This window comes from Palaemon carinicauda, chromosome 1 (genome assembly GCF_036898095.1).
Source record: "Palaemon carinicauda isolate YSFRI2023 chromosome 1, ASM3689809v2, whole genome shotgun sequence".
NCBI classification, from domain to species: Eukaryota; Metazoa; Arthropoda; class Malacostraca; order Decapoda; family Palaemonidae; genus Palaemon; species Palaemon carinicauda.
In genome coordinates, this window is record NC_090725.1 from 109,459,437 (window position 1) to 109,477,185 (window position 17,749).

The 17,749-nt window shown below is 40.9% G+C and overlaps 1 protein-coding gene across 1 annotated transcript in view; it reads right to left on the reverse strand.

Moving 5' to 3' along the window:
- The window catches only part of LOC137653733 (asparaginyl-tRNA synthetase-like), a 114,437-nt gene that overhangs the window by 20,670 nt on the left and 76,018 nt on the right, over positions 1-17,749 (reverse strand). Inside the window, exons 4-5 of the mRNA XM_068387386.1 lie at positions 16,784-16,909; positions 14,118-14,249 (exon numbers count right to left, since the gene is read on the reverse strand). Coding sequence (XP_068243487.1) covers positions 14,118-14,249; positions 16,784-16,909 — 258 coding nt within the window. The remainder of the gene's footprint in view (positions 1-14,117; positions 14,250-16,783; positions 16,910-17,749) is intronic.

Below are 17,749 nucleotides of genomic sequence, written 5' to 3' on the forward strand. Positions count from 1 at the left end.
ATCCGACAGGATCTCAAGACACCAACAGGAAAGGGTACTGAGCTCTCTCCAGTTTGCATCAGTGATAGACCCAGTGCTAAGAGCACAGCTAAAAGATGCGTCAGGAGTCTGGAGAAGAAACGCATCGAACGCTCGAAGAGATCTAAGAAGACAGATACCGACCCGACTACGATCACTTCTCAAGCCATGGTCGAAGGCCAAGAACCTAAAGAGGACCATACCCTTGTAACCTCCTCTACCTTCAGTCATCATCCATACGAATGCCTCGAAGGAAGGATGGGGAGGTCACTCCCATCAATGTTAAGTCCAAGGGACTTGGTCTTCTCTATTCAAAACCTTCCACATCAACACTTTGGAGGCCATGGCAGTCTTTCTGACGCTAAAGAAACTGTCCCCTCGCAAATCAGCCCACATAAGACTGATCCTGGACAGCGAGGTGATAGTGAGATGTCTGAATCATCAAGGCTCGAGATCGCCCCAAATCAACCGAGTGATTTTGTCCATCTTCCGCCTGGCGGAAAAGAAGAGATGGCATTCATCAGCAGTTCACCCTCAAGGGTTCCGTAATGTGACGGCGGACGCTCTATCCAGGCTCATGCCGATAGAGTCAGAATGGTCCCTAGACGCAGGATCATTCTCCTTCATCTTACATCAAGTCCCAAAACTGCAGATCGACCTCTTCGCGACGAGCGACAACAAGAAGCTACCTCGTTATGTGGCCCCATACGAGAACCCTCTTGCAGAAGCAATAGACGCCATGTCCCTCGACTGGAACAGATGGAACTGGATCTACCTGTTCCCTCCAACCAATATCTTAATGAAGGTCCTCAACAAGCTGAGATCCTCTCGGGGAATGGCAGCTCTACTGGCTCCCAAGTGGCCAAAGAGCAACTGGTTCCCTCTAGTATTGGAACTGAAGCTGAGGCTGGTCCCTCTGTTGGACCCAGTACTGTCTCAACAGGTACAGAAGTCGACCGTCTTCGCTTCATCACAAAAAACCCAAAGCCTTCATCTCGTGATTTTCTCTCCTTAGCAGTAAAGAAAAGATTTGGGATCTCGAAAGGCAGTATAGACTTCTTAGAAGAATATAAGTCTAAGTCAACCAGAAGACAATATGAATCATTTTGGAAAAAGTGGGTTGCTTTCGTCAAAGCAAAAGGACCAAAAGAAATCTCAATGGACTTCTGTTTGTCCTTCTTTATCCACCTTCATAAACAAGGTCTGGCTGCCAATACGATAACCGCGTGTAAATCGCCTCTGACTAGACCTCTGCTATACGCCTTCCAAGTAGACTTGTCAAACGAAATCTTTAACAAGGTCCCTAAGGCTTGTGCTAGACTTAGGCCTGCAGCCCCTACAAAGCCTATTTCATGGACCTTGGACAAGGTCCTACTCTTTGCTTCAACAGTGAACAATGAGGATTGCTCTCTGAAAGACTTGACTCAAAAGGTAATTTTTTTGTTTGCTATAGCCTCGAGGGCCAGAGTTAGTGAAATAGTGGCCTTATCCAGAGATGAGGGCCATACAGTGGTACCTCTACATACGAATGTCCCAACATACAAATTTTCCAACATACGAAGTAAAATTCGACCAAATTTCTGCCTTGACATCCGAAGTGTTGCTCCAACATACGAAGTAAACATTACGCCATTGAGCGTCGAGTGCTCAGTTCTCTGTTCTTGTGTGTATCGTGTGGTTGTCCTCTGTTTGGTCTGTTATTAACAGTGCTTATTTTCTTCCTTTTCTCACATTTCCTTTTTGATTTTACCTATAATCATGGTGCCTAAGAAGCTAAGTTTCAGTACACGAAGAAGGCAATTCTTTCATTAGAATTCAAGCAAGAAATTATAGAAAAACATGAGAGCAGTGTGCATGTGAGTGATACTGTATGGCTAAATAATATGGCCGGAATAGGCCTATGATCTCGAGGATCATCAAGCTGAAGGCAGCCATTAAAGCAAATAACCACCGAAGGGGATCACCATTATTACACGACATCGTAGCAATACCCTGGAAGCGATAGAACGCCTTTTGTTGATAGGGATAAAGGACAAAGAGATTGTTGGCAACGATCATTTGTGAGAAGGGCCAGCGTGATGAACAGAAAGAAAGAAAAAAGTGAAGCAAAGAAAACCAAGATAGCATTAACAAGCTCTTTTAATTAAGACTTCTCTCTTTTTCTGTTTCTCTCTAAACATAGCATTAACATGTTCTTTAAATAAAATCTCTCTCTCTCTCTCTCTCTCTCTCTCTCTCTCTCTCTCTCTCTCTCTCTCTCTCTTGTTCTTCTTCGCTGTTATAGTGTTATATATGTCTATTATTTTTTTTTTTGAGAGAGAGATAGATTAAACAAAAATGTGGTTAGAGTACATATGATTTTTAACAGCGTCAATGAGTTGAAAAACAATTAAATGTAACTAAGAAAGTAATAACAGCTAATCTGAATTCCTTTATTAACTAAAACAAATATTGATACAAACACACTCGTGTGCGTATGCACAAACACACACACACAGGTGCAAGAATTGCTACGCAGTAAGAGAAACGGTCGGGGAGGAGGTAGAGATGGTGACTGCGATAACATACCGTAACTCGTCACTGAAAGTGATGAAAATAAAAAATCAAAAGAAAAAAAAATGTAAAAAATATGAAATATAAAAAAAAAAAAAAAATAATAAGCTAAGTTAGATTAAAATTTCCGTAGTGTAAGTTACGGTATGTTATCGCAGTCACCATCTCTACCTCTTCGCCGATCATGTCTCCTCGTGCGTGTGTGTGTGTTTGCGCATACGCACTCGAGTGTGTTTGTATCAATATTTGTTTTAGTTAATAAAGGAATTCAGATTCACTGATATTGTTTTTTTAGTTACATTTAACTGTCTTTCAACTCGTTAACGCTGTTAAAAATCATATGTACACAACACATTTTTGTTTAATCTCTCATTTTTGTTTAATCTCTCTCTCTCTCTCTCTCTCTCAGAAAAATTAATAGACATCTCTAACACTAACAGTGAAGAAGAACAGAGAGAGAGAGAGAGAGAGAGAGAGAGAGAGAGAGAGAGAGAGAGAGAGAGAGAGAGAGAGAGAGAGAGAGAGAGAGAGAGAGAGAGAGTATTTATTTAAAGAAAATGTTAACACCATGTCTACCTTCTCGCCGATCGTCCGTCTCCTCCTGGCATAGCAAATCCTACACCTGCGTTGGCCTGTCTCTAAGGTAAAGTGGCAATAAAAAGGGATTTTGACGAAGGAAAAGTGTATTTCTGGGCGAGAGACCTGTGCCGCCCAGTGAAATGCTCCCTAAGCACTATTTCCAAGCTATATAACTACTATATATTACCAGAGAAAAATTGCATAGGAATGCCAGGTTGAACCCAGCTCGCTCACCTATATAAGGTGTCGGTATATTACTGGGGCGAGATAAATCATAACCAGAGGCCTCGCACCAATTAGAGATTTCCTCTTCAAAATCCCTGAAACAGCGAGGTGCCGTTCAACATCTATGCTGCGTAAGCTACTACTACCAACCCAACCCACCCTAGTGAACTCACTCCCTATAGCACCCCAAGTTTGGGGCCCAAGCAGGGAGGGATTTCGAGGGTGGGTTCACTGGGCGGCACAGGTCTCTCGCCCAGAAATAGATTTTTCCTTCGTCAAAATCCCTTTTCTGGGCTCAACCTGTGCCGCCCAGTGAAATATTACAAGAGAAATGGTCCCAAACTTGGAAATAACCTGAGAGGAAAACAATTAAAGACATGGTAACATCAAATGGTTTACTCAATAAATGTATATAAGAATAGAGGTATATCCTCTCTAATATTAAAAAGTAATAAAGATAACATGAAATCACTCTCTTAAGGTGAGTGAAAACAACAAAATCAATTCGTGGCATAAGAGCAATTGATATAATAAAATGTTACACTGTACTAGTAAAGCTCAGGTAAAACAAAACCAAAAACCAAGGTAGGAACTGTAAGTAAGGCAGGTAAGAGGAAGAAGATAGCAAGACATGGTTAGTTAAGACTCAGCATGTTCAGGTGGAACCACATTCCCCTCTGCTACTGTAGCAAATTTAAGGGCTTCCAGAGGCTTTAAATAGTGTCACTTAAATACTGTTGGGGACTTCCAGCCTGTATATTTAGTAAGTTCAGTGAAATTCATGTAGAAATTCATGTAATGAAAGTAGTTAACTGAGGTAGCTACAGCTTGTATATCATGGACATGGGGGAATGAATCAGGATTAGCCTGTTTAATGAAATATAAAATTTGTTGCCTGATCCCTTTGATGGTAATGGTACCACCATGTTCTCTGATGAATAAGGGCCCTGAGGACTTATAGGAAGTTCTATTTAAGCAGGATTTCAGGGTGCTTACGGGACACAGTGATGGGTCCGGAGGAAGCGGAACACTCTTCCAGAAGGACCACCTATCCTGGGGATTCTCACCTCCGGCCAAGAAAACTTTGTCAGGAGAGAGGAGAACTTCCCCTGACGAGAGAAATTCAATATGGCCAGGGTCCCTAGTCAAGGCTGCAAGTTCTGATATTCTGGCGCCAGAAGCTAGGCTCATAAGGAATAAGGTCTTCCTTAGCAAGGGTATATAATCACATGAGTCATTGAGGGTCTCAGATGCCAACTTGAGGACACCATTAAAAAACCAGGAAACCGAGCTAGGGCGAATAGATGGTTTCAATCTGGCGCAGGCGTTTGGGATTGATGAGAATAGTGGATCTGTTAGGTGTATGTTAAACCCAATATGGAAAATCTTCTTTAGAGCAGATTTAAGCGTGGTAATAGTGTTGGCTGCCAGACCTGACTCAAAAAGGGATCTGAAGAAAGTTACAGTCAGATTCATAGTCATTAATTCGACCTTGAATCTTTCAAAAATTTTGCAAGCTTCCTAACCGCTGAATCGTATTGGCGAAGGGTGGAATCCCTTTTGTCAGACTCCAAAAATAAAGTATTTTGCGGATCGATGTCTGCACCTTTTTGGGCTGCAAATTTCATGAAGTCCATAAAGCTAGGGCACTCTGAATGTTTGAGGAAGCGAACACAGTGCAAGTTTGTACTATTTGCATCAGAATTGGGTTGGGTATCTGATGGGGATGGAGACCCAATTCCAGCATCAGAGGAAACCAATTGCTCTTGGGCCAATTGGGAGCCACGAGAGCCACTTGTCCCCTGAAAGTCCGGAGTTTGTCCAGCACCTTCATCAGCAGATTTACTGGTGGGAACAAGTAAATCTTCTCCCAAGTGTTCCAGTCTAGGGACATTGCGCTCCATAGATCTTACAGATACCTACTATCACGTTCCGGTAGCAAGGCACTTCAGTCCATTCCTAGGATTCAAACTAGGCAACCAGGCCTACACATTCAAAGTAATGCCATTCGGGCTCAATATTGCTCCCAGAATTTTCACAAAGTTGGCAGAAACAGTAATCCAGGTGTTACAAATCCAAGGAATTCAGGTAGCTGCATACCTAGACGACTGGCTCATTTGGTCTGACAACGTCGAAGACTAAGGAGAGGAATCTTAGCCCGAGACCCACCTGCCTTACCTACCTCCCTACCTGGTTCTGGCTCATCAAGAGCCATAGGTTCCACGTCCCGGTTCATAGCGGCGACGTCGTCAGTGATAGGGTCGTTGGAAGGTCCTAAATCTGTAGGGAGGCCGATCATTGCGTTAATGTCGGCGATGATGGGGGCCGCAACATCCCTGGAAACTGCTGCCGATGGTTTAGCATTCGGGTATACTAGGTTGCAATACTCCTCCGATAGTACATAAGGCTACTTTGCCTTTACGTTTCGAGCAAAGCCACCTACCCAGACTTTCAGGGTTGCCCGGGCTGAAGTCTTAGCAGACTGAGAGATCCGGAGGAGTAAGGATATAGTTATTATCAAGGAATGAATCGACCAAAATTGTAAGAAAACAGACATGGAAATAAAGGTTAAACCATGCATAAGATTGCATCGAAACCGAGAGAAACTCACCGAATCCGAGGAGAGGGTGGAGATCAACGCATAGCATATGAAGCAGTTGTCCGGGTGCCAAACCACCATGCCGTCCATCTGGACACCACAGTCGGCATGGGACCTACACACTTCGTGGCCGCAGGGTTGCTAGAGAACGGCCGCGCAGGCTGTCATTTGGCAACGGGCCATCTGTAATAGGAATGATCCATGAGTACCCCATAATAGATATCTTACAAAGGAACCCGGGGGGTCCAGGTATTAAAATTAAATCAGCATGCACTTCGGCATATAGGATCATGGTATGTAAGCTTAAGATATCTCAGAGGGACCCGGTGGGACCGGGTAAGATAAGTCAGGGTACACTTGAATATAAGCTATGAGAATATTTTTAACAGTTAAGATATCTCAGAGAGGTCCCGGGGGGGCCGGATATTAAACTTAAGTCAGGATGCACTTAAATGTAGAATAAGGATATGTAACAGTAATCCTAGAAAATAAACCTCTGAGAAAAAAATTTTTAGTTCCGTATTATGATCATTTCAAAGTGAATTGTCCATGGCAAAAGATAGTTTCCCGTCCATAATGTAAAAGAGTAGAGTCGTAATATCAAAATCAGTCCCGTCAGACCCGGGAAGCAGTTGCGGGGGGGGTCGGAGGCCTAGCAATCTGTCGTAAGACACTCTCATTAAATTCAAACTTTCATAGCAAGATTCCCCAGTAACGGGAGAAAACAGGACAGTTCCGTGACACACGGGACGGACGGGAAAACTGGTAGCACAAAGCACTAAATGTAAAACTGGTAAGAATTAATCATAAAGGAAGTTCCGTAGGTTGCGGAACATACTTGTATCCTAACAAACACAATAACTCTCCATATCCAGGGTGTAATTTAAAATACTGTAATACGGATTCCGTCGAGTACGGAAATAATAAAATTGCAACCCGGCCGAGCCTAGTTCTCTCTCCCCGCCGCTGATGGCCAATCAGGGCGGCGGGGAAGAAAACGGGAACGACCAGGTACATGTGTACTGGATGAAAACCCCGGGGGAAAGACTTGCCACCCACTAGTGAGTCGTAATAAATCCCCGTACGGATGAGGGGGAGGGGAAGGTGGTGGGAGAACTGAGGTACGAGAAGACTCGGCCGTAGAGTTAAACCACACACACAATGAACAGTAGGAGAGGGACCCCTGGGTTGGGGTGAGATAGTGGGGAAGCGAGAACAAGTCCATGAGGGGGAACAAGGAGATCACGTGATAATATGAGACAGGAATACCAACCTGTCCGATATAACTAAGTACTGTACATAAAAGCCTGGTTTGTAATCGGATACGGAACAAACGGAGATCATAACAGAACAGTAATAATGATCAACTAAATATCAAGTAATGTAAGCATTGAACTGGAATAAGCATGCGTAAAACAAATCAGTAAGAGAGGGACGCAGGAGATGGCAGGGGGGGGGGTATGACGGGGAGCCTGTAGAGAGGGTGAGACGCTCTGATCAGGGGTACCAACTGAATCTACTGCGGATAGATGTCGACAGTAAGATGCTAATAACTGCCTCTCGTAATAAAATATCCGTGTCTCGAGAGTCCCACTCGAACTAAATAATGATACTAGATGGTAATCGTAGCGTAAACAATGATGAATATTGAAACTGACAATAAATAAGGCATCAGCGAAACCAACTAGACTAAGCCCGAAGGCAGGCATGCCAACCGAGAACAAGCTATGATGAATAGATGATCTAAAAATTAAACTGGATCTAATAGACTCACAATAAAAATAGGTGTAATGGTGAAATAACTCCAAATAATGTTCGAAACGGATAACGATCAGTAATGAAACTCATTGTGAAACGTGACGAGCAAGGGAGGGGAGCACGCCAAAAGAACTCGGACGGTCGGAACATCGAGACAATAACACTCGAATAATTAACAATAAAAGGCAATGCTACCTCCCAAAGCTCAAAACTCATAGATCTGGTACTTAACACTGATGGGGAGACCTGAGAGTCCGACATCAGAGCGAAAAGCAGAGAAAACACCAAAGAAACACCAGACAAAAAAACGTGAGACATATCCAGTACGGGTGCTATAATAGAAGTGAGTTCACTAGCGTGGGTTGGGTTGGTAGTAGTAGCTTACGCAGCATAGATGTTGAACGGCACCTCGCTGTTTCAGGGATTTTCAAGAGGAAATCTCTAATTGGTGCTGAGGAACGAATTAAATGAATTACCATGTATTCTTAAGGGAAAATTCGTTTCTACATCCGAACATTTTCTACATCCGAAGTCGGTTGTGGAACGAATTAAATTCGTATGTAGAGGTACCACTGTATTCAGTTTACAGAAGTGGGAGAACCGAATCTTTTTCCTAATCCAACATTTCTTGCTAAGAATGAGCTGCCCACCAAAAGATGGGGTCCCTGGAGAATCTGCCCTCTGAAGGAAGATGTCTCGCTGTGTCCAGTGGAGTGTCTAAAGGTCTATCTTCGAAGAACTTCAGACTTCAGGGGAGGACAGCTCTTTAAAGGAGAAACCTCAGGATCAAACCTATCCCTAAAACAACTATGGGCAAAAATCACCTATTTCATTCGCAGAGCGGATCCTGACAGTACACCCGCAGGTCATGATCCAAGAAAAATCGCTTCATCACTGAACTTTTTTTCAGTATATGGATTTTGAGCGTCTGCGCTCATGCACCGGATGGAAGTCATCCAGAGTGTTCTACAAGCATTATGCGAAGCAAGTGCATGAACTCAAGCGATACGTGGTGGCGGCAGGTAGTGCACTAAAACTTGTCGTCTAGTGCTGCGATGAACAGTGAATTGATTGGGACCATCAATAAAACGGGTGAACGTGTTGACACCTCTCAGTGCAATACTTGAAATAAATGTCACCAAGGTGACATTAAGGACTGTTTTATTTAGTTGAGGTGAAGAAACATATAGATAACAATTGTGCCGTGTGTACTAACAGTGTGAAATAGACATTCAATATCACAGAAATGCATACTAGAAAATTAAGCAAATTTTCAGATTTACAGTGGCATATCTTTTCCCTTTCAGGTGAAAAAAAATATTTTCTGTGCTTTGATTGTTGGATATGTTTTTTATTGCATTCATTAACATTTAAGTTATACATGTTACTTCATGTTGGTCAATTATTACCAATAAATTATCAGTGTGTATTTGCGTCTTATTTCGCCCTACAATTGATTTTCAATAAAAATATATCAGAGTTTTATTACCCTTTAATACATACATACATATACCAAAGGAACTTCCCCAAAATTTGGGGGGTAGCCGACATCAACAAATGAAACAAAACAAAAAAGGGGACCTCTACTCTCTATGTTCCTCCAGCCTAACCAGGGACTCAACAGAGTTCAGCTGGTTCTGCTAGGGTGCCACAGCCCAACCTCCCACATTATCCACCACAGATGAAGCTTCATAATGCTGAATCCCCTACTGCTGCTACCTCCACGGTCATCTAAGGAGCCCAGAGGAAGCAGCAGGGCCTACCGGAACTGCGTCACAATCACTCGCCATTCATTCCTATTTCTAGCACGCTCTCTTGTCTCTCTCACATCTATCCTCCTATCACCCAGAGCTTTCTTCACTCCATCCATCCACCCAAACCTTGGCCTTCCTCTTGTGCTTCTCCCATCAACTCTTGCATTCATCACCTTCTTTAGCAGACAGCCATCTTCCATTCTCTCAACATGGCCAAACCACCTCAACACATTCATATCCCCTCTAGCCGCTAACTCATTTCTTACACCCGTTCTCTCCCTCACCACTTCGTTCCTAACCCTATCTACTCGAGATACACCAGCCATACTCCTTAGACACTTCATCTCAAACACATTCAATTTCTGTCTCTCCGTCACTTTCATTCCCCACAACTCCGATCCATACATCACAGTTGGTACAATCACTTTTTCATATAGAACTCTCTTTACATTCATGCCCAACCCTCTATTTTTTACTACTCCCTTAACTGCCCCTAACACTTTGCAACCTTCATTCACACTCTGACGTACATCTGCTTCCACTCCACCATTTGCTGCAACAACAGACCCCAAGTACTTAAACTGATCCACCTCCTCAAGTAACTCTCCATTCAACATGACATTCAACCTTGCACCACCTTCCCTTCTCGTACATCTCATAAGCTTACTCTTACCCACATTAACTCTCAACTAACTTCTCTCACACACCCTTCCAAATTCTGTCACTAGTCGGTCAAGTTTCTCTTCTGTGTCTGCTACCAGTACAGTATCATCCGCAAACAACAACTGATTTACCTCCCATTCATGGTCATTCTCACCTACCAGTTTTAATCCTCGTCCAAGCACTCAAGCATTCACCTCTCTCACCACTCCATCAACATACAAGTTAAACAACCACGGCGACATCACACATCCCTGTCTCAGCCCCACTCTCACCGGAAACCAATCTATCACTTCATTTCCTATTCTAACACATGCTTTACTACCTTTGTAGAAACTTTTCACTGCTTGCAACAACCTTCCACCAACTCCATATAACCTGATCATATTCCACATTGCTTCCCTATCAACTCTATCATATGCTTTCTCCAGATCCATAAACGCAACATACACCTCCTTACCTTTTGCTAAATATTTCTCGCATATCTGCCTAACTGTAAAAATCTGATTCATACAACCCCTACCTCTTCTAAAAACCACCCTGTACTTCCAAGATTGCATTCTCTGTTTTATCCTTAATCCTATTAATCATTACTCTACCATACACTTTTCCAACTACACTCAACAAACTAATACCTCTTGAATTACAACACTCGTGCACATCTCCCTTACCCTTATATAGTGGTACAATACATGCACAAACCCAATCTACTGGTACCATTGACAACACAAAACACATATTAAACAATCTCACCAACCATTCAAGTACAGTCACACCCCCTTCCTTCAACATCTCAGCTTTCACACCATCCATACCAGATGCTTTTCCTACTCTTGTTTCATCTAGTGCTCTCCTCATTTCCTCTATTGTAATCTCTCTCTCATTCTCATCTCCCATCACTGGCACCACAATACCTGGAACAGCAATTATATCTGCCTCCCTATTATCCTCAACATTCAGCAAACTTTCAAAATATTCCGCCCACCTTCTTGCCTCCTCTCCTTTTAACAACCTTCCATTTCCATCTTTCACTGTCTCTTCAATTATTGCACCAGCCTTCCTTACTCTCTTCACTTCTTTCCAAAACTTTTTATTCTCTTCATATGACTGACCCAATCCCTGACCCCACCTCAGGTCAGCTGCCCTCTTTGCCTCACGTACCTTGCGCTTTACTTCCACATTTTTCTCTCTATATTTTTCATACTTCTCTATACTGTTACTCTGCAGCCATTCTTCAAAAGCCCTCTTTTTCTCTTCCACTTTTACCTTCACTCCTTCATTCCAACATTCACTGCCCTTCCTCATGCTGCCTCCAACAACCTTCTTGCCACATACATCACTTGCAATCCCAACAAAATTTTCTTTTACTAACTTCCACTCCTTCTCTAAATTACCAGTTTCTCTTACTCTCACCTCGTCATATGCCATTTTCAACCTTTCCTGATATTTACTTTTTACCCCCGGTTTTATTAGCTCTTCAACCCTCACGAGCTCCCTTTTACATCCACCTACTCTATTCCCCCACTCTTTTACTACAACTAATTTTCCTTCCACCAAAAAATGATCAGACATACCGTTAGCCATACCCCTAAACACGTGCACGTCTTTCAATCTTCCAAACATTCTTTTAGTTATCAACACATAATCCATTAATGCCCTTTCTACTACTCTTCCATTTGCCACTCTTACCCATGTATACTTATTTTTATCTTTCTTTTTAAAAAAGCTAGCACTTATTACCATCTCTTGTTCAACGCACACATCTACCAGTCTCTCACCACTCTCATTTTCACCTGGTACGCCATACTTCCCAATGACACCTTCTACCTCTCCAGCGCCCACTCTAGCATTTAAGTCACCCATGACAACTACATAATTCCTTCTACCCAGTCCTTCTACACACCTAGTTAATTCATTCCAGAACTCATTCCGCTCTTCTTCACTTTTCTCACTACCTGGCCCATACGCACTGACAAACGCCCAACATTCCCTACTCAACCTAACCCTTACCCACATTAACCTAGATGATATCTCCTTCCATTCCACTACTTTACCTGTCATCCATTCACTCAGCAATAAAGCCACACCCTCTCTCGCTCTTCCCCTTTCAATCCCAGACACTCTACCAGACATTTCACCAAACATCACTTCACCCTTTCCTTTCATCTTTGTCTCACACAAGGCCAATACATCCATCCTTCTACTTCTAAACATACTTCCAATCTCACATCTTTTACTCTCTATCGTACTACATCCACGCACATTCAGACACCCCAAAACTAGAGTGCGGGGAGCTGTCACTTTCCCCCCAGCTCCATCTCTTTGTTGATGCCTCGTAGGATTTTTATACAGGAGAGGGGGTTCCCAGCCCCCTCGTCCCGTCCCTTTTAGTCGCCTCTTACGACACGCAGGAATAACGTTGGCGCTATTCTAATTGCTTTTATGCCCCCGCGGCCATAAACTGCATATATTTTCTTATGAACAATATGTATAGCTAATACCTTTTGTTCTCATACGGATACAAACATTTTCTGGCAATGCTCGTTCCATGCGTTATACATACAGCGAGAACTGTATGTAGTTAATGCTATGTTTGTTTATATGTTATATGCAAACATTGAGACTCCTTTCCTACGTCTAGTATGACTCTTCCCTGCAGGGGGGCAGGAAGCACTAACATGGTTTATGTTTAGCAGTAATGACGTATAACAGTAACGTCATGTCTCAATGATCTGGATGACCAAAGGGAAAAAACTGTCCCAAGGTTAAGGGATTTTAAAAATCCACAGATACAGTACTTTCTAGTAATTCTCTGGTAAACTTCCATCAGGACAACATGGCCTGAGCCCAAAAAATGGATTTTGAGCAACGCGAAAAATCTATTTTTGGGTGAGATAGCCATGTCGTCCTGATGGACCCGCCCTCCTTATCTACACGAAAAGGCCTTGGAAGGATCCCTCCCAAAATTACTATATCTGTAGCACCATGCTCAACACTACAAGGAATAGCGCGCTAGGTTGACATACAGCGCCATCTAGATACTCAGTAGTAGTACGGGAGGAAGGGTACCTTGATAACGGCTCCCCTTCTATTTTTGCCCCTTTCCCCCTCGAAGCAAAAACGCTATTCGGGGTGAAGATTGCTATGTGTCGTATCAAGATATACGTCCAATGATTTATGCGATATCCTTAAGAAAAATTTTAAGGATATTCGCGCCAGGAGTTAGAATTCTGGAGACCTAAAGGTAAATTCTCTGGGAATATCACTGTAGTCAAATATCCGTTTTATAATACCCCATTTTCTTCCTTAGCCATGTTAAGTCTGCTTGGTATCCCTTTCTTATTTTATGTATACCTTGATATTGCTGTCGGATTCGTCCGGATATTTACAGACCTTTGAATTAACAAAATTAATATCTACTTTGGCTTAACATAATTAATAGTTACTTTTACGAAGGACAAAAGTGCAACCTTTTGGAAAAAATTATCTTTTCACAAAATGGCCTTATCTAAAGAACGTAAAAGTGCATGATCATTTAGACTAAAGGAGCTATTACTTTGTTCCTTTAATTTCTATTGTAATCTACTTCTCAGCTGAAAACTTCCAACAATAAGCTATACCACAAAAGATTTTCACCAAAATCAATCTAAATCTACGGTTCTACAATCATATGGAACCATGATACCACCTGTATTTTTATTTCTTTACCAATACTCACATTGGAAAATATCTACTCTTGCAAATACTGTAGGATCTAAAGAATATTAGAACTAATTATAAGACAAAATTAATTGGGTAATCATACATATTTTTCTCATCTAAATATGCCATAACTTTTCCCCAAGAAAAACCAAACACGCTGGCCACCATACATATTTTTCTCATCCAAATACTTCATTACCTTTTTACACAATAAAACAAAGCAAATGGTAACACCTTTTTTAATAACCATAGAATTAAAAGCAAAGTACCTGTGACCTGACCCGAAGTAATGAACTGAAGTTTGTGCGTCCTCTAAGATGGAGGAATTGGCGAACGTAGTCTGGGGTTGACTTGGTTCTTGCTTTGAATGGGTAATTTTCTAGATTATTTTCTCCTATGACCTGAAAGAAAATGATATTTAAACCATATGCAAAAATTATATTTTAACTATATATATGCAAAAATCATATTTTATATTCCTAGCATTCCATGCATTTTTTCTCTGGTATATTTAGCAGTATTTATACCTTTGAAATGGTGCTTTAAGGAGCAATTCACGGAGCGACACAGGTTCCTCACCCAGAAATAGATTTTTCCTTCGTCAAAATCCCTTTTTAACTATACAAAAAAATTATATTTTAGCTATTTGCAAGCAAGATGGAAACTACTGTATATTTTGAGTATTGGGCTGCATGTATCAACATCAACTGCAAAACTAGTTAAAATAAAAATTTAATAATCAAATATCCTATTTCTATATTCTTCTGATGTTTATGTTGCTTCTTCTGTTAAACTTTAAAATTCAAATATTTTCCTTTTTGCTTTCCCTTAAACACATGCTCTTAGTAAAGGAAAGAACATTGTAGCTGTAAGTGATAACTGACACGCCAGTCTCTTTGTCTCTTCAGTTTTTGAACTAGAAATTATCCCTACCCTCTTGATACCAAAAGGCACTGGGGAGGATGGTCAGTATAGAAATACGACCTCTTATTTCTGAGCCTCGCTTGATGCTCATATTGCTGACTTTCACACTCTACTGGAGGTGGGATACCAGTGAGGGAAAGAAATAGAATAAATCTAATTGGAAGAAATATACCATAGTTAAGATTTACTGTACTAACCTTGTCTAGATTACTTTTAAAAAACCACATCAAAATACAGCACTCCAGATTGCTTTATAAAGTTATTCAAAATACTGGACTATGGCTCGTCTCTAAATGGTATATCTTGATGTACCTAATAATTTTGATTGTCACCAAATCAATTACAGTGATACCTCTTGATATGAATGTATTTGCATATGAATTTTAAATGATGCGAAACGAGATGCAAAGATTTTTTCGCCTCATATTGCGAAAATTTTTTCTTGATTCTGGTAGATCCTGAGTAGTTTCAATAGACCTCACTTTACCATTTTAGGAGTTAGGTTAGGGTTTGAAATAGGGTAGGAACACTATGTAATTAAGACCACTAGACCCAATTATGGAACTTAGGCTAGTGTAAGGAACTCGGCAGGCAAGTCAAGACTTCCCCATTAAAATTCTCCCATGACTGCAGATACTACCGCTAGAGAGTTATTGGGTCCTTTGACTGCCCAGACAGTACTACAGTGGATCCCTCTTTCTGGTTACAGCTCATTTTGCCTTTGCCAACACATACACATATTCTTTACACATTTTCCTCTTTCCTTATACACTTGACAACACGGAAATTTCCAAACAATTTTTCTTCTCTCAATAGGTTAACTACTGCACTATAATTGTTCAAGGGCTACTTTCCTCTTGGTAAGGGTGGAAGAGACTCTTTAGCTATGGTAAGGAGCTTGTATAGGAGAAGGGCATTCCAAAATCAAACTATTGTCCTCTAGTCTTGGGTAGTGCCATTGCCTCTGTACCATGTTCTTTCACTGTCTTGGTTTAGAGACCTCTCGCTTGAAGGTACACTCAGCACACTATTCTATCTTGTTTCTCTTCCTCTTGTTATTTTGAAGATTTTATCCTCTTGTTACCTTCAAGTTTTTAAAGTTTATACATGAAAGATTTATTTTTATGTTATTATTGTTCTTAAAGTTCTCTTGTAGTTTTTCCTTATTTCCTTTCCTCACTGGGATATTTTCCTTGTTGGAGCCCTTGAGCTTATAGCATCCTGGTTTCCCAACTAGGGTTGTAGCTTAGCAAGTAAAAATAATAATAATAATAATAATAATAATAATAATAATAATAATAATAATAAAAATAATGATAATAATAATAATAATAATAATAATAATAATAATAATAATAGTGAGGAGTGGTTTCAAGGTTTACCAGTAAAATACCACCCTAATGGTCATTAAGGGTTAACAGAGGCATATTACCTTCCAACAACACTGAATAAGTCTTCTCAACCCCTTCTGCAAGAGTTAAACATGCAAGGGAAATAAACACTCCTGGTTCCTTCTAAAGGAACAAAAGGATTAATCTTCAAGTGACAATAAAATGACAATTTGCAAAAGCACTCAATACAAATACTGCAAAAAAAAAAAAAGCATCACTGGAGATGTTTTTATCAAAAAAAGTTGAATAAAAATGAGATATACTGACAAATGAGTGAGTGGGTACTCTCCCTCATTCCGACTTTAGTCTACTATACCTTATCAACTAATTATAAAAACAAAACCCCAATGTGCCAGAAATTACTCCAATTTAAAAGGTTTCTATATTTTTAAGTGAATTTTCCCTTCTGTAAGCGTTGCAATATTGTAGCGTCTTTGAAGTAGGTGCATGTAGTATTGTAGCCAGTAATTTTAGCGTTCTGGAAACGTATACGTTGAAGAGACTATGCAGTTAGTACATGGGTATTGTAGCCAGTGATTTTAGCCTTCTGGAAGTGTTATAGACAAAACAAATAACAAATTGTACATCTAAATTCATAACATTATTTAAAAATAACATACCTGAATTTCATCAGCAAGAAATTCTATATCTTGTCCCTTGTGGGAACAAGTACGTAAAACACCTGACGAGAAAAGTGACGAGTGATAACTGAGGGAATCTGGTTTCTTTTCTGCGGGGACGACAACCTGAAAAATGATATTTTAATTATAAAATAAATTTTTGAATATACTTACCCGGTGAATATATAATAGCTGCAACTCTGTTGCTCGACAGACAAATACATAAAAAACTCGCAAGCGATCGCTATGCAGGTTGCGGGTGTGCCCACCAGCGCCAACTGTCGGCCAGATACCACTCTCGGATGTAAACAAAACCTTCAATTTCTTCTCATCCCACTGCGTCTCTATTGGGGAGGAAGGGAGGGTCATTTAATTTATATATTCACCGGGTAAGTATATTCAAAAATTTATTTTATAATTAAAATATCATTTTTAAATATTTAACTTAGCCGGTGAATATATAATAGCTGATTCACACCCAAGGAGGTGGGTAGAGACCAGAGTTAATTATGTTTACAGCGTATAAGCTAAGAGTTTTTTCATTTTGGCAGTTATCAATATAACAAAACCAAAATAAATAGGTACCTGGAGAGGAAGTTGACTTAGACGATTACTCTGCCTTGTAAGTCTGTCTTCCTCACGGAGCCCAGCGATCCTCTTAGGATGCTGACAGACTCCCAGGAGCTGAAGTATCAAGGGCTGCAACCCATACAACAGGACCTCATCAAACCCCTAATCTGGGCGCTCCCAAGAAATGACTTTGACCACCCGCCAAATCAATCAGGATGCGAAAGTCTTCTTAGCCTTCTGAACAACCCATAAAACAATATTAAAAACATTTCAAGAGACAGATTAAAAGGATATTGGAATTAGGGAAGTGTAGTGGTAGAACCCTCACCCACTACTGCACTCGCTGCAACGAATGGACCCAGTGTGTAGCAGTCCTCGTAAAGAGTCTGGACATCT